Source organism: Somniosus microcephalus, chromosome 22 (assembly GCF_052327205.1).
Source record: "Somniosus microcephalus isolate GS21.2 chromosome 22, FLI_Smic_1.0, whole genome shotgun sequence".
In the NCBI taxonomy this organism is placed as follows: Eukaryota; Metazoa; Chordata; class Chondrichthyes; order Squaliformes; family Somniosidae; genus Somniosus; species Somniosus microcephalus.
The window spans coordinates 2,077,792-2,100,186 of NC_141008.1; the positions used below are offsets into that span (position 1 = coordinate 2,077,792).

Genomic DNA, 22,395 nt, shown 5'->3' on the forward strand with positions numbered 1-22,395 from the left:
ATGAGACCGTAGCCGAAGGTTCCATTTATGGGTCAGGTAAAGGACACCATTGGAAGGATAGGGAACATTCTGCTCTCCACTACCACCAAACAAATACAGACCAACTGGTTTTACATCCCATTGTTGTCTGTGGGATCTTGCTGTACACCAATGACTGCCATGTTTAACTGCACCAGTGTCAATACTTCAAAAGTGAGCCAGTGGTTGCGATGTTGGGCTATGCTGGTGAAATCCTGGATCACTGCACATCTGTTCTTTCTTCTGGAATTGAGGAAGCCCATTCTAACGCTCTTTATTTGTTCATTTCAGATCTCGGGGTGCGATTTCTCAAAGGCAGCTGATTGGCTTGTGTTGGAAAGACCATTAACAGCAGCTGCATTTACTGATGCATCGCAATGATTTAGTGTAACACTGACTAACTCTAAACTAATCCAAAATAAACTTCTTGAATGTGCTGTACGCAGAGCAATCGTGTCCTAATAGTTTTATCATTAAGTCTATAATGGTTCAAAACCGCAAACAAAGGAACACTTTTCCCTGGTATAAGCCCATCGAGTCCCAAGTACCCCTATTGTCAGCCTTGGTTCAGTGAGTAGCTCTCTCACCCCTGAGTCAGAGTGTTGTGGGTTCAAGCCCCACTCCAGAGACTGAAGCCTATAATCCTGACTAACACTTCAGGGCAGTACTGAGGGGGTGCTGCACTGTGGGAGGGGCCATCTCTCTAATGGTGCCCTCTCAGGTGGGCATACAAGATCCCAGGGCACTGTCAACCAAAAGCAGGGGAGTTCACCCAGGTGTGCTGGCCACACATTTACCCCCTCGACCTACATTGTGAAAGCAGATTCTCTCATTGCTGTGTGTGGCAGCTTGCTGTGCACAAATTGGCAGCTGTGTTACCTACACTTCAACAGTGACAACACTTGAAAAATAAAAGTACTTCTCTTGGCTGTAAATCACTTGGGACATTGTGAAAGGTGCTACAGAAATGTAAGTCTGCCCCTTTCCTGCAAGGACCCTTATTGTTTGCCAGTCAGTGAGACCAGCATCAGTCCTTCACCCTGCAGCCTCAGGTAGCCCCAGTCTGGGGGCTCCAGCTGTAACTTGGATGGTCAGCAGACTTTGTGGGGGGGGGGTGGTTAGGGAGCAGCGGGCAGGGCGGGGGTCAATGAGTTTGCGCACCTAGCTTTCTCTTATGGGGCCCAGGACACTCAGCACCAGAGCTCTGAGGGAATTGGTTCCAGAATTATACAGCAGTGAGGCTGAAGCCCCTTCACATGGGCAAACACTGAAGGTCAAATTCTCAGCTTGAACTTTTAAATTTCATACAGGCATTCTGTGCATTAACAGCATTCTCTCTGTGCTTCTCACAAGAGCTCCCCCTTGCCCACGTGTAGGGGCGTGTAGCTTCTCTCCACTACTTACACAGGTCCCATGAGAAAGATCAGGGATTTTGAGCCTGTCCCAATGGGTGCAGCAAAAACCTGGTGGCACTACAATCCTCCCTTAGGGAGACCACTAGGAACGCTGGTGTGGGAAATGAAAAGGAGGGTAGATGATGCTGAAAAGGGAGCATTAAATCAGATTTCCCATCCAGTGGACACGAAATGGACAGCAAGTCCAAGGTACAAAGCCTTGTGCCATACTTGACCTGGAAGAGACTGATGGGACAGTGTAGAGAGGTTATTGGGCTGAAAGTGGCGTACTGTGGCTGCAGTGTGTACCATCTACAAGATGCACTGCAGCAACTCGCCAAGGCTTCTTTGACAGCACCTCCCAAACCCACGACCTCTTCCACCTAGAAGGACAAGGGCAGCAGGCGCATGGGAACACCACCACCTCCAAATTCCCCTCCAAGTTACACTATCCTGACTTGGAAATATATTGTCGATCCTTCATCGTCACTGGGTCAAAGTCCAGGAACTCCCTAATAGCACTGTGGGAGCACTTTCACCACACGGACTGCAGTGGTTCAAGACGGCAGCTCACCACCTCCTCAAGGGCAATTAGGGATGGGCAATAACTGCCAGCCTTGCCAGTGACACCCACATCTCAAACACATTTTTAAAAACTGACCCGAGAATGCTGGCCATCAGTGTCATTTGCCATCGTCTCTCCGGCCCGTGTTCCAGTGCACCATCAGGAACCAATTAGAAATTAGTTTGCATTCCCTTCCTGGGTCCCTCTCAAGTTAGATATTTCATCAGTTTTGCACCAAAAGAGCAAATTGTATCAGTGAGTGAACACTGAACCGAGCCCATTCGATTTATATCCCTCGTTACCAGAGTTAAACCTGAAGCTCAACCTTGGCCATTCCAATTGTCCTAACATTCGCAGCCCTGGGGCCATTGGAGGAAAGAAAGTTCAATGGCCTAGAAATTCAGTATCGCCACGTTTGGGGCGCTACAGCCGGGCGTTCGCTAAATTTAGCGTCCGGCGCAACTTAGTGCCACCTTCGCCGAAATTGAGTTGCATCGCCCCAAGAGGTTGCTGCTGCGCTAAAGCAGGCGATGCACGACTATCATAAGGCGCTAAGCCGGCGAGCCGAGGCGCTAACACCGAGGGCGGGCGCAGCGCAGATGCGGCAAGTTGCTGATTGAAGCAGCACGGTGGCATAGTGGTTAGCACTGTTGCCTGACAGCGCCAGGGACCGGGTTCGAATCTGGCCTCGGGCGACTGTCTGTGTGGAGTTTGCACATTCTCCCCGTGTTTGCGTGGGTTTCCTCCGGGTGCTCCGCTTTCCTCCCACAGTCCAAAGATGTGCAGGTTAGGTTGATTGGCTATGATAAATTGACCCTTAGTGTTAGGGGGATTAAATACGTGAGGTTACGGGGATAGGGTGGGATATGCGTTGGTGTAGGGGTTACGGGGATCGGGTGGGATATGTGTCGGTGCAGGCTCAATGGGCCGAAATGGCCTCTATCTGCACTGTGGGGTTTCTGTGATTCTGTGATTCTGTGAAGGCAGACACGCTGGCGCCGGTCAGCTCTTAAAGGGGGAGGGTCGATTTGTTTGGCTGCCACGCCCTGCACACTGCAGCCCTGAAGCAAGGCCTGACCATTGCTGGTTCAACAGTTCAATGCCCAGGACAATGGAGATGGCTAGGAAGCGAGCGGAGCGCTTCAGCGAGGGTGCCGAGGCTACTGGTTGGTGCAGTGGAGCGCAGGCGACCTGTCCTCTTCCCTGACAGTGGGAGGAGGCTGCTTCCCAGCAAGTACCGAAAAGCCTGGAGGAAGGTGGCAAACAGGGTGACCACCAACAGCATGGTTGCCAGGACTCCAGTTCAAAGCAGAAAAAATTTCAACGACCTCACTCGGGTTGTCAGGTGAGTACCCTTTCCACTATCCTCTTCATCCCGGCATGTGCACCTAAGTTTCTGGCCAAAGGGACCTGAAAACCCCAATGCCCAGCCCTCATCCAAGAGCTATGGGACTCTCATGAAAACCACTTGCACATTCAGCACTTTACACACTGTCAGAGCTATTCCACCATGGGAGGCAGTGCAGGCAAGATGAGGGCTTGACACTCTCAGGGCTATTCCACCATGGGAGGCAGTGCAGGCAAGATCAGGGCTTGACACTGTCAGGGCTATTCCACCATGGGAGGCAGGGCAGGCAAGATGAGGGCTTGACACTGTCAGGGCTATTCCACCATGGGAAGCAGTGCAGGCAAGATCAGGGCTTGACATTGTACTCAGAGGCCGTCCTTTCTCCTGCAGGGCAAGCTGGCCCACAATCCCAGGCAGCAGCTACGGACTGGGGGAGGCCATCCTGACCTCAAACAACTCAGCGACCTGGAGCAGCGTGTGGAGCGCATTATGGCAGGCCGGCTGATTGGCAGCACAGGCTAGGAGTCAGCAGGACTTCGCTGCATCACAGGCGGCTTCCAGCCAAGTGCTCAGTCATGCCGTGCATTCACTGGCTGGTCTGATGCAGACACAGATCAGGGCCACACGGGCACTAACTGCTGACACCCTCGCTGGATCGGCCAGGCATCGCCAGGGCCCTCGCCATGCCGCAGAAGCCCAGCAGTCTGTGCTTCAGCAGATTGCTGCGCATGCTACAGTGCTGGCCCGTGCGAATGCCAGTGTATCAGCCGACCAGGGAGTGCCTGTGCTCTGTCAGGTTGGCAGCATTCCTCCTCCACTGCAGCTGCCATCACCCGTAGGACAGACTGCTGCCGCCCAAGCAGAGTTGGAGCAGACAGCAGCCGGGCTCTCCAAGCCCAGAGCTGGTCCAGGCCGTCCCCCAAGGGCATCTGCCGTCTCACCATCTGACCCTCAGCAGCCTTCCCCCAGCCTTGCTGCAGCCACTGGGGTCCCATTGAGGAGGAGCTGCAGGGCGGAAAGGGGCCACTCGCGGAAGTGAGGCAGATCACCCTCGCAGAGAAAAAAGTAGGTGTGGCCAAATGTTGTGTTTACATATGAAGGCCGCGAATGTTTTTTTTATATATGAAGGCTGAGACTGTTGGGTTTGTTTTTTATATGAGGGCCAGGAATGTTGTGTTTGTTTTTTATATGCGGGGCAGGAATGTTTGTTTTTTATATGAAGGCCAAGGATCATGGTCATTTTTGTTTAACTGTTTTTTTGATTTTCTGAAGGTTGTGAGAGCCAGTTATGTCTCTGACTGTTTTTTGGGGGTTTTATCTGAATTAGTTTGTCATGCAGGAAGGGCACAGAGTTTACACAATAAAAAATTCCCTTTATTCACATTGTCCATGTTTGCACTTTGAACTAGTTGTTGCCTTAACCGGCTGAGGGCTTGCGGAGCGGCTCCATTCATGTTCTTTCATTGGCACAAGCCATTCCCGGAAAGGGGGCCTAGAACCGAGTTGCAATAAGCCACCGACGGACGGCCCTTGCACTTTGTGCCTCCCTGCCGCCTTGGTTCTCCTCCTCTGGTGGTCCTCCAATGTCTGCTGGCAGTGGCTGAGACCTGAGGATAGCCAGGTTGTGCAGCATGCATCACACTACAATAAAATGGGAGACTCACTCAGGCGAGTATGGTAGGGCTCCTGTGGCACATAGAAGATAGGAGCAGGCCATTCGGCCCTTTGAGCCTGCTCCACCATTCAATGAGATCATGGCTGATCATCCAAATTCAGTACCCTGTCCCGGCCTTCTCCCCATATCCCTTTAGCCTGAATATATACAACTACTTCTTGAATATATTTAATGAACTGGCCTCCACCGCCCTCTATGGCAGAGAATTCCACAGGTTCACCACTCTCTGGGTGAAGAAATTCCTCCTCATTTCAGTCCTAAATGGCTTACCCCTTATCCTTAGACTATGACCCCTGGTTCTGGACTCCCCAGCCATCGGGAACATCCTTCCTGCATCTAGTCTATCCAGGCCTGACAGAATTTATAGGTATCAATGAGATCCCCTCTCAATCTTCTAAGCTCCAGTGAGTATATGCCCAATCGACACAATCTCTCCTCATAAGTCATTCCTGCCACCCCAGGTATCATCCTGGTGAATCTTCGCTGCACTCCTTCCATGGCAGGAACAGTCTAGACAGTGGAACCGTTACTTGAGCATAGCGATTGTGTGCTCAATGATGTTCCTGGTAGCTTGATGGCTGTCATTGTATCGCTCTTCAGCAGGGGTGCTAGGCGCAGGAAGCGGGGTCATCAGGCAGGTGCACAAAGGATAGCCCTGTCCCCGAGAAGCCATCCTCATGGGTGAGCCTGGGCTTCGAAAATGTATGCCACAGAAGTCTGGCGCAGGATGAAGGCATCGTGGCTTCTGCCTGGAAAGCAGGCATTGACAGCTAGTATGAGCTGCCTGTGGTCACACACCAACTGGACGTTGAGCGAATGGCAGCCCTTGCGGTTGCGTTAATCCTCGGCATGCTGTAGAGGTGCCCGTCAAGCCACATGCGTGCAGTCAATGGCGCCCTGCACCACGGGGAAACCCGCTATTCTCCCAAATCCCATTGCACGCTCTTGCTGCTTGTCCAGGGTCATGGGGAAGGACATAAGAAGTAGGAGCAGGAGTAGGGCATACGGCCCTTCGGGTCTGCTCCGCCATTCAATAGGATCATGGCTGATCCGAATCTAGATTCACATCCACTTCCCTGCCCTCTCCCCGGAACCCCTAATTCCCTTATCTGCTAGGAAATTGTCTATCTCCATTTTTAATTTATTTAATGTTGCAGCTTCCACAGCTCTCTGGGGTAGCAAATTCCATAGATTTACTACCCTGAGTGAAGAAGTTTCTCCTCATCTCAGTTTTGAAAGCGCAGCCCCTTATTCTTAGATTATGCCCCCTAGTTCTAGTCTCACCCATCAGTGGAAACATCCTCCCCGCATCCACCCGATCAAGTCCCCTCACAATCTTATATGTTTCGATAAGATCGCCTCTCATTCTTCTGAACTCCAATGAGTAGAGTCCCAACCTACTCAACCTTTCCTCATACGTCAACCCCCTCATCTCCGGAATCAACCAAATGAACCTTCTCTGAACCGCCTCGAGAGCAAGTATATCTTTTCTTAAATATGGAAACCAAAACTGCACGCAGTATTCCAGGTGTGGCCTCAACAATACCCTGTATAACTGCAGCAAGACTTCCCTGTTTTTATACTCCATCCCCCTTGCAATAAAAGCCAAGATTCCATTGGCCTTCCTGATCACCTGCATACTAACTTTTTGTGTTTCATGCACCAGGACCCCCAGATCCCTTTGTACTGTAGCACTTTGCAGTTTCTCTCCATTTAGATAATAACTTGCTCTTTGATTTTTTCTGCCAAAGTGCATAACCTCACACTTTCCAACATTATATTGCATCTGCCAAATCTCTGCCCACTCACTTAGCCTGTCTATGTCCTTTTGCAGGTTTTTTATGTCCTCCTCACTCATTGCTTTCCCTCACATCTTTGTATCGTCGGCAAACTTGGATATGTTGAACTCGGTCCCTTCCTCCAAATCGTTAATATAGATTGTAAAGAGTTGGGGTCCCAGCACTGACCCCTGCGGAACACCACTAGTTACCGATTGCCAGCCCGAGAATGAACCATTTATCCCAACTCTTTGTTTTCTGTTCGATAGCCAATCTTCCACCTATGCCAGTATATTACCCCCAATCCCATGATTTCTTATCTTGATCAGTAATCTTGTGTGGAACCTTGTCAAATGCCTTTTGGAAGTCCAAATGAACTACATCCACTGGTTCTCCTTGATCCACCCTGTATGTTACATCCTCAAAGAATACGAGCAAATTTGTCAAACATGACTTCTGTAATGAAATGTGTTTGTCTTGCCTGTATTCGTTTTGCACTCATGTATATTACCCTCCCCCACACGGTGTATAGTTTCACTTCCTCTTTCCTGACTAACCTGGAATGTTCCAGGTCTTGGCTCTTGGCTCCGCCCCTGACTTCTCTTACATAAAGATCCCAGGATCTGTATTACTCATTCCTGCGAGCCAGTCAGTGTGTTGAGATGTTAGCTCTGATCTTAGTGATTAAAAGCCAACTTGTTAAAGACTGAAACTTCTAGTTTTGTGGTTATTGAAGGCACATCAATTTTAATCACGAAAGAATACTAGGCCCGGACGAGATGTATCCCAGGCTGTTGTGTGAGGCAAAGGAGGAGATTGCAGGGGCTCTGACACAAATTTTCAGAACCTCTCTGGCCACAGGGGATGTACCAGAGGACTGGAGAACAGCTAACGTAGTACCATTATTCAAGAAGGGTAGCAGGGATAAACCAGGGAATTACAGGCCAGTGAGCCTAACATCTGTGGTAGGGAAATTATTGGAAAAAATTCTGAGGGACAAAATTAGTCTCCACTTGGAGAGGCAAGGATTAATCGGGGATAGTCAGCATGGCTTTGTCAAAGGTAAATCATGTCTGACCAATCTGATTGAATTTTTCGAGGGGGAGACTAGGTGTGTGGATGAGGGAAATGCTGTGGATGTGGTTTACATGGACTTCAGTAAAGCTTTTGACAAAGTCCCGCATAGGAGACTGGTCAAGCAGGTAAGAGCCCATGGGATCCAGGGGGCCTTGGCGCGTTGGATCCTAAACTGGCTGAGTGGCAGGAGGCAGAGGGTGATGGTCGAAGGTTGCTTTTGTGACTGGAAGCCTGTGTCCAGTGGGGTACCTCAGGGATCGGTGCTGGGTCCCTTGCTGTTTGTGATCTACATTAACGATTTGGATGAGAATGCAAAGGGTATGATCAGTAAGTTTGCGGATGACACGAAAATTGGTGGGGTGGTAAATTGCGAGGAGGAAAGCCTCAGGCTACAGGACGATATTAATGGGTTGGTCAGATGGGCGGAAAAGTGGCAAATGGAATTTAACCCGGAAAAGTGCGAGGTGATGCATTTTGGACGGACAAATAAGGATAGGGAATACACAATGAGTGGTAGGACCCTAGGAAGTACAGAGGGGCAGAGGGACCTTGGTGTCCATGTACATAGATCCCTGAAGGCAGCGGAACAGATAGATAAGGTGGTTAAAAAGGCATATGGGATACTTGCCTTCATTAGCAGAGGCATAGAATATAAGAGCAGGGAGGTTATGATGGAGCTGTACAAAACGCTGGTGAGGCCACAGCTGGAGTACTGTGTGCAGTTCTGGTCGCCTCACTATAGGAAGGATGTGATTGCTCTGGAGAGGGTGCAGAGAAGATTCAACAGGATGTTACCTGGGATGGAGCGCCTCACCTATGAAGAAAGACTCAACAGGCTGGGGTTGTTTTCCTTGGAGCAAAGGAGGCTGAGGGGGGACCTGATTGAGGTTTACAAAATGATGAGGGGCATAGATAGGGTAGATAAAGAGGAACTTTTCCCCTTAGTAGAGGGGTCAATAACATAGTTACATAGAGATAGGAACAGGAGTAGGCCATTCGGCCCTTCGAGCCTGCTCCGCCATTCAATGAGATCATGGCTGATCTTCATCTGAGATCATAGCTGATCTTACCAGTTCAGTACCCCGTCCCCGCCTTTTCTCCGTAACCCTTAATCCCCTTAGCCTTCAGAAATATATCCAATTCTCTCTTGAAAATATTTATTGAATTAGCCTTCACAGCCCTCTGTGGCAGGGAATTCCACAGGCTCACCACTCTTTGAGTGAAGAAATTCTTCCTCATCTCTGTTTTAAATGATTTGCCCGCTATTTTTAGACTGTGGCCCCTGGTTCTGTGCTCCCCTGCCATTGGAAACATTCTCTCTGAATTCAGCCTGTCCAGGCCTGCCATAATTTTATATGTTTCGATGAGATCCCCTCTCAATCTTCTAAACTCCAGTGAGTACAAGCCCAAACTATTCAATCTCTCCTCGTAGGTCATTCCCGCCATTCCAGGTATCAGCCTGGTGAATCGCCGCTGCACTCTTTCCATGGCAAGAACATCCTTCCGCAGATGGGGCGACCAAAACTGTACACAATACTCCAGATGCGGTCTCACCAGCACCTTGTACAGCTGTAGTAAGGTATCCCTATTCCTATACTCGAACCCCCTTGATATGAAGGCCAACATACCATTTGCCTTCTTAATCGCCTGTTGCACCTGCATGCTCTCCTTCAGTGACTGGTGCACAAGAACACCCAGGTCCCTCTGCACTTCCCCATCTCCCAATCTATTGCCATTTAGATAATAATCTACCCTCCTGTTTTTACCCCCAAAGTGGATAACCTCGCATTTATCCACATTATAGTGCATCTGCCACGTATCCGCCCATTCCCCCAACCTGTCCAAATCGCACTGTAGCCTCCTGACATCCTCATCAGAGCCCACCCCTCCTCCTAGTTTAGTGTCGTCAGCGAATTTGGAAATATTGCATCCAATTCCCTGATCCAGATCATTTATATATATTGTGAACAGCTGGGGTCCCAGGACAGATCCTTGCGGCACCCCGCTGGTCACTGCCTGCCACTCCGAAAACGAGCCGTTTATTCCAACTCTCTGTTTTCTATCCGCCAGCCAGTTCTCTATCCACGTTAATACTTTGCCCCCAATCCCATGAGCCTTAATTTTGCATGATAATCTTTTGTGTGGAACCTTATCGAAGGCTTTCTGGAAGTCAAGGTACACCACATCCACTGGCTCTCCCCCATCTATTTTACCAGTTACTTCCTCAAAAAATTCCAGCAGATTAGTCAAACACGATTTACCCTTTGTAAATCCATGTTGACTCTGTCCGATCCTTTCCCCATTTGTCAAGTGCTCCGCTATTTTATCCTTAATAATGGACTCTAGCATTTTGCCCACAACCGATGTAAGGCTTACTGGTCTATAATTCCCTGCTTTCTCTCTACCCCCCTTTTTAAATATTGGGGTAACATTAGCTACCCTCCAATCCACGGGTACTGTTCCCGAGTCAATGGAGTTCCGGAAGATGATCCTTAGAGCATCTGCTATCTCCAGGGCCACCTCCTTAAGTACCCTAGGATGTAGTTTATCAGGCCCCGGGGATTTGTCGGCCTTCAGTCCCCTCAACTTACCCAACACCATATCCCTAGAGATACTAATTTCTGTCAGCTCCTCCCTCTCATTAGTCCCTATGTTTGCCGATATTCCTGGGAGGTTATTTGTGTCCTCCTTTGTGAATACAGAACCAAAGTATGAGTTTAATTGGTCTGCCATTTCCTTATTCTCCATTATATATTCTCCCGAATCGGACTGCAAGGGACCGACTTGGGATTTTACCAGTCTTTTCCTCCTGATATACCGATAAAAGCTTTTGCAGTCTGTCTTTATGTTTGCTGCAAGTTTACTTTCGTATTCTATTTTCCCCTTCCTGATTAATCCCTTTGTCCTCTTTTGCTGTATCCTGTACTGCCCCCAATCTTCCGGTCTGGTGCTTTTTTTGCCAGTTGATATGCCCTTTTTTTGATTTTATGCTGTCCCTAATTTCCCTCGTTATCCACGGTTGAGCCACCTTTTTAGGTTTATTTTTATGCCAAACCGGTATAAACATGTTCTGGAATTCTTCCATTCTATCTTTGAATGCTTGCCATTGTCTATCCACTGTCAATCCCCCCAGAAACACCACCCAATCAATCTTACCCAATTCCCGTCTCATACCCTCGTAATTCCCTTTATTTAAGTTCTGGACCTTAGTCTCTGATTCAATTTCCTCACTCTCCATCTCGACTGAGAGCTCGATCATATTATGATCGCTCTGACCCAAGGGGCCTCGTACAAGAAGATTGTTGATAAGTCCCTTCTCATTGCACAATACCCAGTCTAAAATGGCCTGATCTCGAGTCGGCTCCTCGACATATTGGTCCAGATAACCGTCCCGAAAACATTCCAGGAATTCCTCCTCCTCAGAATTTTTACTAATTTGGGTAGTCCAATCAATATGTAAATTAAAGTCACCCATGATGACAGCTGTGCTCTTATCGCACGCTTCTCTAATTTCCCTTTTTATGCCTTCCCTCACCTCCATATTACTATTTGGAGGCCTATATATCACACCCACTAACGTTTTCCTCCCCTTGCTATTTCTCATTTCTACCCATACAGATTCCGTTTCATCCGAGTTAATATCCTTCCTTTCCATTGCATTAATCCCCTCCTTTACCAGCAATGCTACCCCACCTCCCCTACCTTTTTGCCGATCCTTCCTAAATATTGTATATCCCTGGATGTTAAGTTCCCAGCCTTGCCCACCCTGCAGCCACGTTTCTGTAATCCCAATCAAATCATACTTCTTTACCTCTATTTCCACAACTAATTCATCCACCTTGTTCCTAATGCTTCTAGCATTAAGATACAAAGCCTTCAGGCTTGCTTTTTTCACACTCTCATTATGAATTAGTTTGGCCCTTTGTGTTTCTCTCCTTTGCTTATTGCTTCTCACCTTTCTACCATCTATTTCTGACTTCATATGACTTCCCTCTTTTCCACTATCTAGGTTCCCATCCCCCTGCCAAATTAGTTTAAATCCTCCCGAACCGCCCTAGAAAATATTACCCCGAGGACATCGGCTCCCTCACAGCTCAGGTGTAGACCGTCCCCTTGGTACAGGTCACTCCTCCCCAAGAACTGGTTCCAATGCCTCAAGAATTTAAATCCCTCTCCCTTGCACCACTGCTCAAGCCACGTATTTAGCTTATCTATCTTACTCTCTCTAAACTTATTAGCTCGTGGCACTGGTAGGGTAAGGGGGCACAGATTCAGGGTAAGGGGCAGGAGATTTAGGGGGGATTTGAGGAGGAACTTTTTCACCCAGAGGGTGGTTGGAAGCTGGAACTCACTGCCTGAAAGGGTGGTAGAGGCAGGAACCCTCACAACATTCAAGAAGCATTTGGATGAGCACTTGAAATGCCATTGCATACAAGGCTATGGACCAAATGCTGGAAAATGGGATTAGACTGGACAGGGATGGATGGGCGGCGCAGACACGATGGGCCGAAGGGCCTCTTTCTGTGCTGTAAAACTCTATGACTCTATGGATCGACTCCTAAAACCAGAGCGTCTGGACTTGGATCCACATTCTGCTGAAGCATCAAATCAATTTGGACACTGGCTCAAATGCTTCGAACTCTTTGCGAGGGCCTCATCCACTAGCGAGGTAGATAAACCGAGTCTACTGACTACTCGCGTTAATCATCGGATTTATTCGTTCATCCGGGACGCCATCTCTTACACGGAGGCCATCACTATCCTGAAGGCCCAATACCAGAGGCCAGTAAACGAAGTATACGCCAGACATCTGCTGGCTACATGCAGGCAGCGACCTGAGGAATCAATGGACGATTTCTTACAGGGCCTAAAGGACTTGGTCCGGGACTGTAACTGCAAGGCCGTGATGGCCAATGCGTACTCTGACGAATTGGTCCGCGATTCCACACCCGTTGACAAAATCCATGATGGACATACAGGTAAACGGGAATTTAACGAAATGTTTAATTGACTGTGGGAGTACCGAGAGTTTTATCCACCCTAGCCTGGTACGGCAGCACTCATTAACGGTAACCCCTACATGGAGCAGAATTGCTATGGCTGCTAAGCCCCACACTTCGGACATTTTGAGCTACTGTGTGGTAACACTGACTGTAAAAGGCACGGACTACAAGGATTTTAAACTCCTCGTGATGCCAGAACTCTGTGTTAATGTAATCTTGGGCCTGGACTTCCAGTGCCACCACGAAAGTGTCACGCTAGCATATGGCGGGTCCCAGCCACCACACAGTCTGTGGCCTATCAACCTTAAAAATCAGCCCGCCCTCTTTATTCGCTAATCTCGCTCCGAACTGTAGGCCCATAGTGACCAAAAGTAGATGGTACAGTCTGGAAGACAGACACTTTATCAAGGCGGAAGTGGACAGACTCCTGCGGGAAGGCATTATTGAATGCAGTACCAGTCCGTGGCGTGCCCAAGTAGTCATAGTTAAAAATAGCGAAAAGAAACGGATGGTAATTGTCTACAGCCAGACTGTTAATATTTATACCCAGCTGGATGCCTAACCTTTACCCCGCATATCAGAAATGGTCAACCAGATCGCGCAATACCGAGTCTTCTCGACTATCGACCTCAAATTCGCATATCACCAGCTACCCATTAGAACGGAGGACCGCCCATACACCGCCTTTGAGGCGAACGGACGCCTCTACCATTTTCTCAGAGTGCCCTTCGGGGTAACAAATGCGGTCTCGGTCTTCCAACGCGAGATTGACCGCATGGTTGACGAGAATAAACTACAAGCTACCTACCCCTATCTGGACAATGTCACTATCTGCGGGCACAACCAGCAAGACCACGATCTAAATCTTTCGAGATTTTTAAAAACTGCCCTAAAGCTGAATCTAACCTACAACGAAGACAAATGCGTCTTCAACACAACCCGTCTCTGTATCCTCGGCTGTGTGGTGGAAGATGGGGTAATTGCACCGGACCCTGACCGATTACGCCCCTCAAAGGAACTGCCCCTGCCACACAATCCCAAAGCTTTAAAAATGTGCCTGGGATTTTTTTCGTATTATGCCCAATGGGTGCCCAATTACTCCGATAAGGCCCGACCCCTCATTAAATCGACGTCCTTCCCACTATCAGCTGAAGCTCAGGAGGCTTTCACCAGTATCAAACAGGACATTGAAAGGGCTGCACTGTGTGCAGTGGACGAAAGCATTCCCTTTCAAGTCGAAAGCGATGCGTCAGACTTTGCTTTAGCTGCGACCCTCAATCAGGCTGGGAGACCTGTGGCCTTCTTCTCCCGAACCCTTCAGGGACCTGAAATCAGGCACTCTTCTGTCGAGAAGGAGGCACAGGCTATAGTGGAGGTAGTGCGGCACTGGAGACACTACCTAGCCGGCAAACGTTTCACCCTGCTCACCGACCAGCGGTCGGTGGCTTTCATGTTTAATAACAAACAAAGGGGCAAAATCAAGAATGACAAAATACTCAGGTGGAGGATCGAACTATCCACGTTCGACTATGATATTATGTACAGGCCGGGAGCCCTTAATGAACCCCCAGACGCCCTATCGCGGGGAATGTGTGCCAGCATTCATACGGACAAATTACAGGGTCTCCACAACGACCTCTGTCACCCAGGGGTCACCCGACTATACCATTTTATAAAGTCCCGCAATCTGCCCCACTCCATCGAGGAGGTCGGGGCAATGACCAGAGCCTGCCGCATCTGTGCGGAATGCAAGCCTCGTTTCTACAGGCCTGACCGTGCACACCTTATCAAAGCCACACGGCCATTCGAGCGCCTAAGTCTGGACTTCAAGGGACCCCTTCCCTCTGCCAACCGTAACGTATACTTCCTCAATATCATCGATGAATATTCCCGCTTCCCCTTCGCCATTCCCAACCCAGACACGACCAGTGCCACGGTCATCAAGTGTCTCGGTAATCTATTCTGCATTTTTGGCATGCCGAACTACATACACAGCGATAGGGGGACGTCATTTATGAGTGACGAACTGCGCCAGTTCTTGCTCTCAAAGGGGATAGCCACTAGCAGAACCATTAGCTACAACCCCCGGGGTAATGGGCAAGTGGAAAGGGAGAATGCTACTGTTTGGAAGGCTGTCACGTTAGCCTTAGTCAAAAGGCCTTCCGACCTCCCGCTGGCAGGAAGTCCTCCCAGACGTGCTCCACTCCATAAGGTCTCGGTTATGTACAGCCACTAACGCTACCCCTCACGCAAAGATGTTAGTTTTCCCCCGGAATCTACCTCGGGCATATCTCTACCCACGTGGCTGATGTCTCCGGGGACAGTAATATTGTGGAAGCACGAGAGAGAGGCCATAAAACGGACCCCCTTGTGGAAAAGGTACAGCTCCTCCATGCAAACCCTCAGTACGCCTATATCGAATACTCTGACGGGCGAGAGGACACTGTTTCCATAAAAGACCTCACTCCCTCGGGGAGCGGAGAGAACGATGAGAGACTACCCGAGGAAGACCTACACCAAAAAGAGACAGGACGCCCAGAGGTATCAATATCCAACTTTAACATGGAGGATACTGCGGAGGGCCGGACAGCGGAGGAACCAGAATCCACTCCCCTAGAGGCACGCCAACCGGCTTTGCGCCGATCACCGAGAACCGCAAAACCTCCTGACAGACTCACTTATACCAACTTTTAAGAAACATCACCCCGATGGACTAAATCTAAAGAAGGGGTGAATGTAATGAAATGTGTTTGGCTTGCCTGTATTCGTTTTGCACTCATGTATATTACCCTCCCCCACACAGTGTATCGTTCCACTTCCTCTTTCCTGACTAACCTGGAATTTTCCAGGTCTTGGCTCTTGGCTCCGCCCCTGACTTCTCTTACATAAAGATCCCAGGATCTGTATGACTCATTCCTGCCAGCCAGTCAGTGTGTTGAGATGTTAGCTCTGATCTTAGTGATTAAAAGCCAACTTGTTAAAGTCTAAAACTTCTAGTTTTGTGGTTATTGAAGGCACATCAACTTCCCCTTCATAAAACCATGCTGACTCTGTCCTATTAAATTATGTTTATCCAAATGCTCTGTTACAGTTTCCTTAATAATGGACTCCAACATTTTGCCAACCACAGATGTTAGGCTAACTGGTCTATAGTTTCCAGCTTTTTGGTCTACTTCCCTTCTTAAATAAGGGTGTTACATTAGCAGTTTTCCAATCTGCCAGGACCTTTCCTGAGTCCAGGGAGTTCTGGAAAATAATCACCAATGCATCCACAATCCCTACCACCACTTCTCTCAAAACCCTAGGATGTAGGCCATCAGGTCCGGGGGATTTTTCCGCCTTAAGTCCCATTATTTTACTGAGTATCATCTCCTTAGTGATTTTAATCGTGTTTAGCTCCTCTCTCCCCCCCTCATGGCCCCCTGTTTGTCCAGTGTTGGGATATTTTTAGTGTCCTCCACCATAAAGACTGATACAAAATATTTGTTCAGCATCTTTGCCATCTCCATGTTCCCCACCAGTAGTGTCCCGGTCCCATCCTCTAAGGGACCAACGTTCACTTTAGCCACCCTTTTCCTTTTTTAAAAAAAAGCCGTAGAATCTCTTGCTATCTGTTTTTATATTTGTTGCTAGTTTACTTTCATAATCTATCTTCCCTTTCGTAATTAATCTTTTAGTTATTGTTTGCTGGCTTTTAAATGCTTCCCAATCTTCTATCCTCCCACTAGATATGCCCTTGTTTTCAGTTGGATACTATCCTTTATTACTTTACTAAGCCACAGATGGCTGTATTTTCTTTTACTCCCTTTTTCCTCAGTGGAATATATTTAGCTTGAAAGATGTGAAATATCTCCTTGAATGTAGACCACTGCTCTTGTACCGTCTTACACTTGAATCTGTTTTCCCAGTCCACTTTAGTCAATTCTACTCTCATACCTTCATAGTCTCCTTTATTTAAGCTCAGTATGCTGGTTTGAGATCCAACTCACCCTCAAACAGAATTTGGAATTCAACCATATTATGGTCACTCATTCCTTTACGAGGACATTTTTATTAATCCGGTCTCATTACACAGGACCAGATCTAAGATTGCCTACCCCCTGGTTGGTTCAGTTACATACAGCTCAAGGAACCCATCCCAAATACCAGGCGCACAGAGGGGGTGCCACTGAAGTTCCAGATCAGGGCGTTGCACCATGAAATGACTTCAGGATCTGTGCGCGTTTCTGAGTGGGCACTGCAGTTTTGCACTGCCGCTAAATCTTGACTGAAGTTCACGAGAGGCGCAGATCATGCCATGCCTGGGTGCTAGCTGCTTCGCGCCCCACTTCTCCGGCGCTAACAACTGAATTTCTAGCCCAATGTTTCCACTGCCGCTTTAGTGAGGCCCAACCCAACCATTTATTGTAGTTTATCTGTAGAGAATGCCAGTCACATGTACCCACATCACCCCTGACCAGTGAAACAATGGGAGCCTGGAGACCTGTATCTCTGCCAGGCTCCAGTCACAGATCCAGTAATCTCCAAGCATCTGGACTTCAAGGCTAAGTGTGATGGAATACTCTCCACTTGCCTGGATGAGTACAGATCCAACACCACTTGAAGCACTACTCCATCCAGGACAAAGCAGCCTGCTTGATTGGCACCCCATCCACCATCTTACACATTCACTGCCCCACCGGTGCACTGTGGACCATCTACAAGATGCATTGCAGCAACTCGCCAAGGCTGCTCCAGCAGCACCTCCCAAACTAGTGACCTCTTCCACCTAGAATGACAAGGGCAGCAAGTGCATGGGCACACCACCACCTACAAATCACACAACATCCTGACTTGGTAATATCGCCATTCCTTCATCACTGGGTCAAAATCCTGAAACTCCCTCCCTAACAGCACTGGGAGTGTATCTTCACCACAGACTGCAGCAGTTCAAGAAGGCACCTCATCACCACCACCACAAGGGCAATAAACGCTGCCGTTGCAGTGACACTCACATCCCAGGAACGAATAGAAAACTGCTCTGGAACTCAAATTTGGCTGATTTTTTTTGGGCAGGCGCAATTGTTAAGGCAGCTGAGAGAAGCGGCCCAATAGATTCTCAAAACAGGCTACCAATTAACACAAGGACAGTAAAATCCAGCCAGAATTTGGAATATAACGAGATCAGGTTTCATGTATAACAGGGGTTTATTATCCAACAGACACATCTACAGTTCCATGGAGCTGCACTCGGAGCCCACCCTGCGGCGATGGTCCATTTTCCACATGGCAACAGTCCCAACCAACAGGGCCACGGAGAGCAGAGCTACCCCAACCGCGACTCCAGGAACAACACGGAAGGGGGAATCAGCAGCAGCATCTGTGGGGAGAAGGGAGGGTTAGATGGGCACCAGTTACTCCATCACTAGACAGCGGCAGGGGCCTCCTTTACCTTTCTCTTCCTGGTGGATCCCAGCAGCCAATCGCTCCTCATCTTCCAGGAAAATGATGGCTCCATCAGCAGTCACCAGGGACCCAGCCCGAACATCGGCGCTTCTTCGCCTCTCTGGGGGAGACAAGAGACAGAGACAAGAGTTCAAGGTGGGCGATTCAATGTGCAGCTGTCTGAAGCCCCAAATCAGGTGGTCAATCCGATGGCCCAATACAAAAACCCTCGGGCAGTGAGCACCGGAGTGAGATTGGACTAGTTAAATACGGTTCCCTCACTGTCAGACTAAGATTCACTCCCTATTCTCAGAAAGAACCGCTTCAACCCAGCAAAGTTTGCAGTCGTTGACAGGTCCAATGGCCAGTCTGGTCTCCTGGGTGCGGGGGAGGGAAAGAGACCCGTTTTGAAGCACTAGTTTGACCAGCGGCTACACTGGACATACACACATTGCCCAGGTCTCCCCCAGATATCGGTTCGGTGCCACCCTGGAACTCCCGGTGACAGCAGGATGCTAGATCAATGTTCAAGGCCAGAGGTGGGTTCCATTCAGAACCAGTGCAAGATGTGCTCAGAGCCGCTGAGCCAGATTGCTATTCTGCAATAGACTAACTGGGATAGAGTTGAGCGGGCAGATTGAGGACACTGCTCCTGTGCCCAGTGTTGGGCCCTTGCTGAGTGAGGCCAGTGTCCAGATGCCCCACACCCACCCCTCCCCATCAAGGTTCAGTTTCTAGTCAGATCCCAGCTACTTACTGGGGCTGCAGGGAGCCGTGCAGTTCTCTCGGGTGGAAGGGAAGCAAACCTCAGCACTGCAGTGGAAGTGAACCTGAAAAGAGACAGTGCGGTCTGGTCAGTGCCACAGATCCCAGTCAGGAGATTCATGCTTCTACAGTCAAAGGGTCAACAGGGGCCTCCTCACTGTGAGCAAGACCCAGGGAACAAGTTCAACCAAGAGAAAGACTGAAGGAAACTCACCTCCCCGCTCAGAGCCCGGCCCGAAACTCGGTCCCAGAAAGCGAAAGTGCTGACTACAAACCGATTCTGGTGAGTTGGGAACGGCGAATGGGAAGCGGCGTCTGCCGGGAGGAGGCGGGTTTTGTAATTGTCTCCAGTAAAGGGGCACCTGGAACAGAGAAAGAGCGGGTTATATGGAGAGGGCACCTGGAACTCCCAACTACAGAGTTACAGCGGCACATCAAAGCAAAGTCCCGAGATTAGACTAGATAAAGAAACCAGTCCATTCAAGTCACCAATCGTCAACCTGGAGCTCAGATTGGTTTGATTATTGGCCGTTCCTTAAGAACATAAGAAAAAGAGCAGGAGTAGGCCAATCGGCCCCTCGAGCCTGCTCCACCATTCAATAAGATCATGGCTGATCTGATCTAACCTCAAATCTTCTATCACTCTGCATCCACCCGAACCCATGTGATCTCCCGGGAGAGGCGAAAAACCAGATAAAGACCCAATGGCCAATTTGGGAGAGAAAAATCTGGGATATTCCTCTCCGACCCATCTAGGCGATCGAAATTCTTCCAGGAGATCACTCTGTCCCGATATTTTCTACAGTACTTACCTTCTGTAAAGGCGATCTCCACCCCAGCCAGGAACAGGAATAAAACCATCTCCTGAAATCTAACACAGAATTAGAACACAGTAGGAGCAGAACAAGGCTACACGGCCGCTGGGCACACTCCGCTACCCACAGGGCCATGACCATTCCGAACCTAGACTCATGTCCAATTTCCTGCCCGCTCCCCGTAACCCTTAATTCCCTTTACTTCTAGGAAACTAAATAAATTTAAAACAGAAATAGATAATGATGCAGCTTCCACAGCTTTCTGGGGCAGCAAATTCCACAAACCTACCACCCTCTGAGTGAAGAAGTTTCTCCTCATCTCAGTTTTGAATGAGCAGCCCCTTATTTTAAGATTATGCCCCCTAGTTCTAGTTTCACCCATCATTGGGAACATCCTCACCGCATCCACCCGATCAAGCCCCTTCACAATCTTATATGTTTCAATAAGATCGCCTCTCATTCTTCTGAACTCCAATGAGTAGAGTCCCAATCTACTCAACCTCTCCTCATATGTCCATCCCCTCATCCCCGGGATTAACCGAGTGAACCGAGTCCATGTCGCCCCCCTCCCCAACCTGCCCCAAGGTCCCTCACTCGCTGCCTTACCTGCCCACCAGGAGGTCCCATCGGAGCCCCGAATGCGGCTCGGGGGTGGGGGTCGCCCAGCAGTCATTGAGCACCAGCACAAGGGACGGATCGTTCCGGTTCAGGACTCGAACCTCCACAAACACGGGGTCCCGGAGCACACTCAGGATCGGGTACTCACTGGCCACGTACCAGCTCCGGTAGCCACCATCTGCAAAGAGAAAGATGAAGGACGGCCACTATTTGGAGAGAGAGCGCCTGAAGTTGGACACTAACCATCAGCAGCACTCGCTACCTCTCGCTATTCTCAGCTCCAGAACCAGGATGCCGGCCTCAGTGGCAGGCAGTGGCGGAGAAAGGCTGTAAACTCGGGGCTTCACCTGCAGTTCAGACTCCTGGCTCCCCTTGTAACTGCACTGGACATGGAGCCTGCAAGAGAACGGACACGGCTGGAGAATTCAGCTCCTCACCTTCTCTACCCGCTCCATGTGCTCCCAGTCTCACCTGAAGGGGCTGTCCCGGGTCACCGATCCCAAAGCTCCATCCAAGATCTCAAACTGACCCAACACATCCGTTTCATAGACGGCGTTCACCCCGTCCAGCTACAAGAGACAGAAGACCATCATTACAGAGGACCAGGAGTAGACCGATTGCAGAGAAATTGAGCAAGTCTGCCATTGCCTGATCACATGTAGTGTCTTTAAGGGCCCCCATTGCCCTTTAGACCCCCTCTTTCCCACCCGACTGACAGCCATTCATGGGCTCCCAGCCCACAATACCTACCCGCTGAGTAGTGCCACACTCAGTGACTGCGAACTGAAAGAGCACAGTGTCTGCAGAGGCCACGGTCGGACTGCACTCCGCTCCGTGTCCGTCCTTCAGATGGACCGTTGTCAGGTCTACAGGAGGCAGCGTCAAATCCTTGGAGATGGCGATCAGGACCCGCCCATCCTTGGTGCACACTGCAAGAGAGTCAATGAAAGGCGGTTAGTTGCTGCACGGGGAATGGCAAGGGAACCGTTACCGGGAGGGGGAGAAACTCCGACCAGCTCAGCACCAGCTTCTAGTTTCCTTCTCTCCCCGTCCACTCCCCAATTCTCCATCTAATGGAGACGGTTCACCAACTCCATCCCTACTGGACTGGTTACACAAGACCTGCATCAAATCCACCCCCTGTCCGGTCAGTGCCAGCCAGGGACTGATCTTCACTCTGCCCTCCTATCCTGGGGCGCAATTCAACCATCAGAAGTCCCAAGTCGCATAGAGAAGGAAGGAGAGATCCTGGGTCAGGATCTCAATGATCAGACTTTCAAACTGTAGAACTGAACACAGTTCGTAAACCCGCCAGCTCCCGGACTGGAGAGGTTGGAGACTCCAGCTGATGTTTCAGGACAGGAGGAGAGAGGATACTGTCCAGGGAATCCCTAGTGCAGTTAGATTGCGGCTGGTCCTGGGAAGCCCTGGCCCAGAATAGAGGCGAGCCGAGAATACACCCACCTGGCAGATTGTGGAGTGAATAGAAACACGGCGGCACATCCCGGCTCCCGGCATCAAAGCAGCAGCCTCTCCGCACACACTCACTGCCTTCAATTCCCCCAAACCCGCAGTCTTGGCGGAATTTGGGAGACAGCCAACATTGATCGGCGGGGAGAAGGAGAGAGGGCGGCTGAGATGAACAGATTGTAAGAAAGAACAAGCCCAGAACCCGCAGCCCCTCCATTCTAACAAGCGAGGCTCCCAGGTAAGTGAGGCTGTAGAGCCGACTCCCCCTTTTTATCCCCTTGTTTAACCCGCAGTAAATGAATGGTCTGATTGGCCCACGGGCTCCCCATGTGAACCCGCATTCCCACGGGGCACACGGAGATATTGGGGCCTTGTGTTTTCTGCTCCTTGAGTGGAGGGAACTGTGTTTTAACAAAATATAGATGTGTATTTATTTGAAGTTGTA

The 22,395-nt window shown here is 49.5% G+C and overlaps 1 protein-coding gene across 1 annotated transcript in view; it reads right to left on the reverse strand.

The window, feature by feature from the left end:
- LOC147101980 (uncharacterized) overlaps positions 1–22,171 on the reverse strand; it is a 64,401-nt gene extending 42,230 nt beyond the window's left edge. The window contains exons 1-8 of the mRNA XM_085965088.1: positions 21,945–22,171; positions 21,231–21,409; positions 20,952–21,049; positions 20,743–20,876; positions 20,469–20,658; positions 19,262–19,409; positions 19,040–19,112; positions 18,290–18,403 (exon numbers count right to left, since the gene is read on the reverse strand). Of these exons, the coding sequence (XP_085821214.1) occupies positions 18,290–18,403; positions 19,040–19,112; positions 19,262–19,409; positions 20,469–20,658; positions 20,743–20,876; positions 20,952–21,049; positions 21,231–21,409; positions 21,945–22,167 (1,159 nt within the window). The 5' untranslated portion in view covers positions 22,168–22,171. The remainder of the gene's footprint in view (positions 1–18,289; positions 18,404–19,039; positions 19,113–19,261; positions 19,410–20,468; positions 20,659–20,742; positions 20,877–20,951; positions 21,050–21,230; positions 21,410–21,944) is intronic.
- Positions 22,172–22,395: the final 224 nt, after the last annotated feature.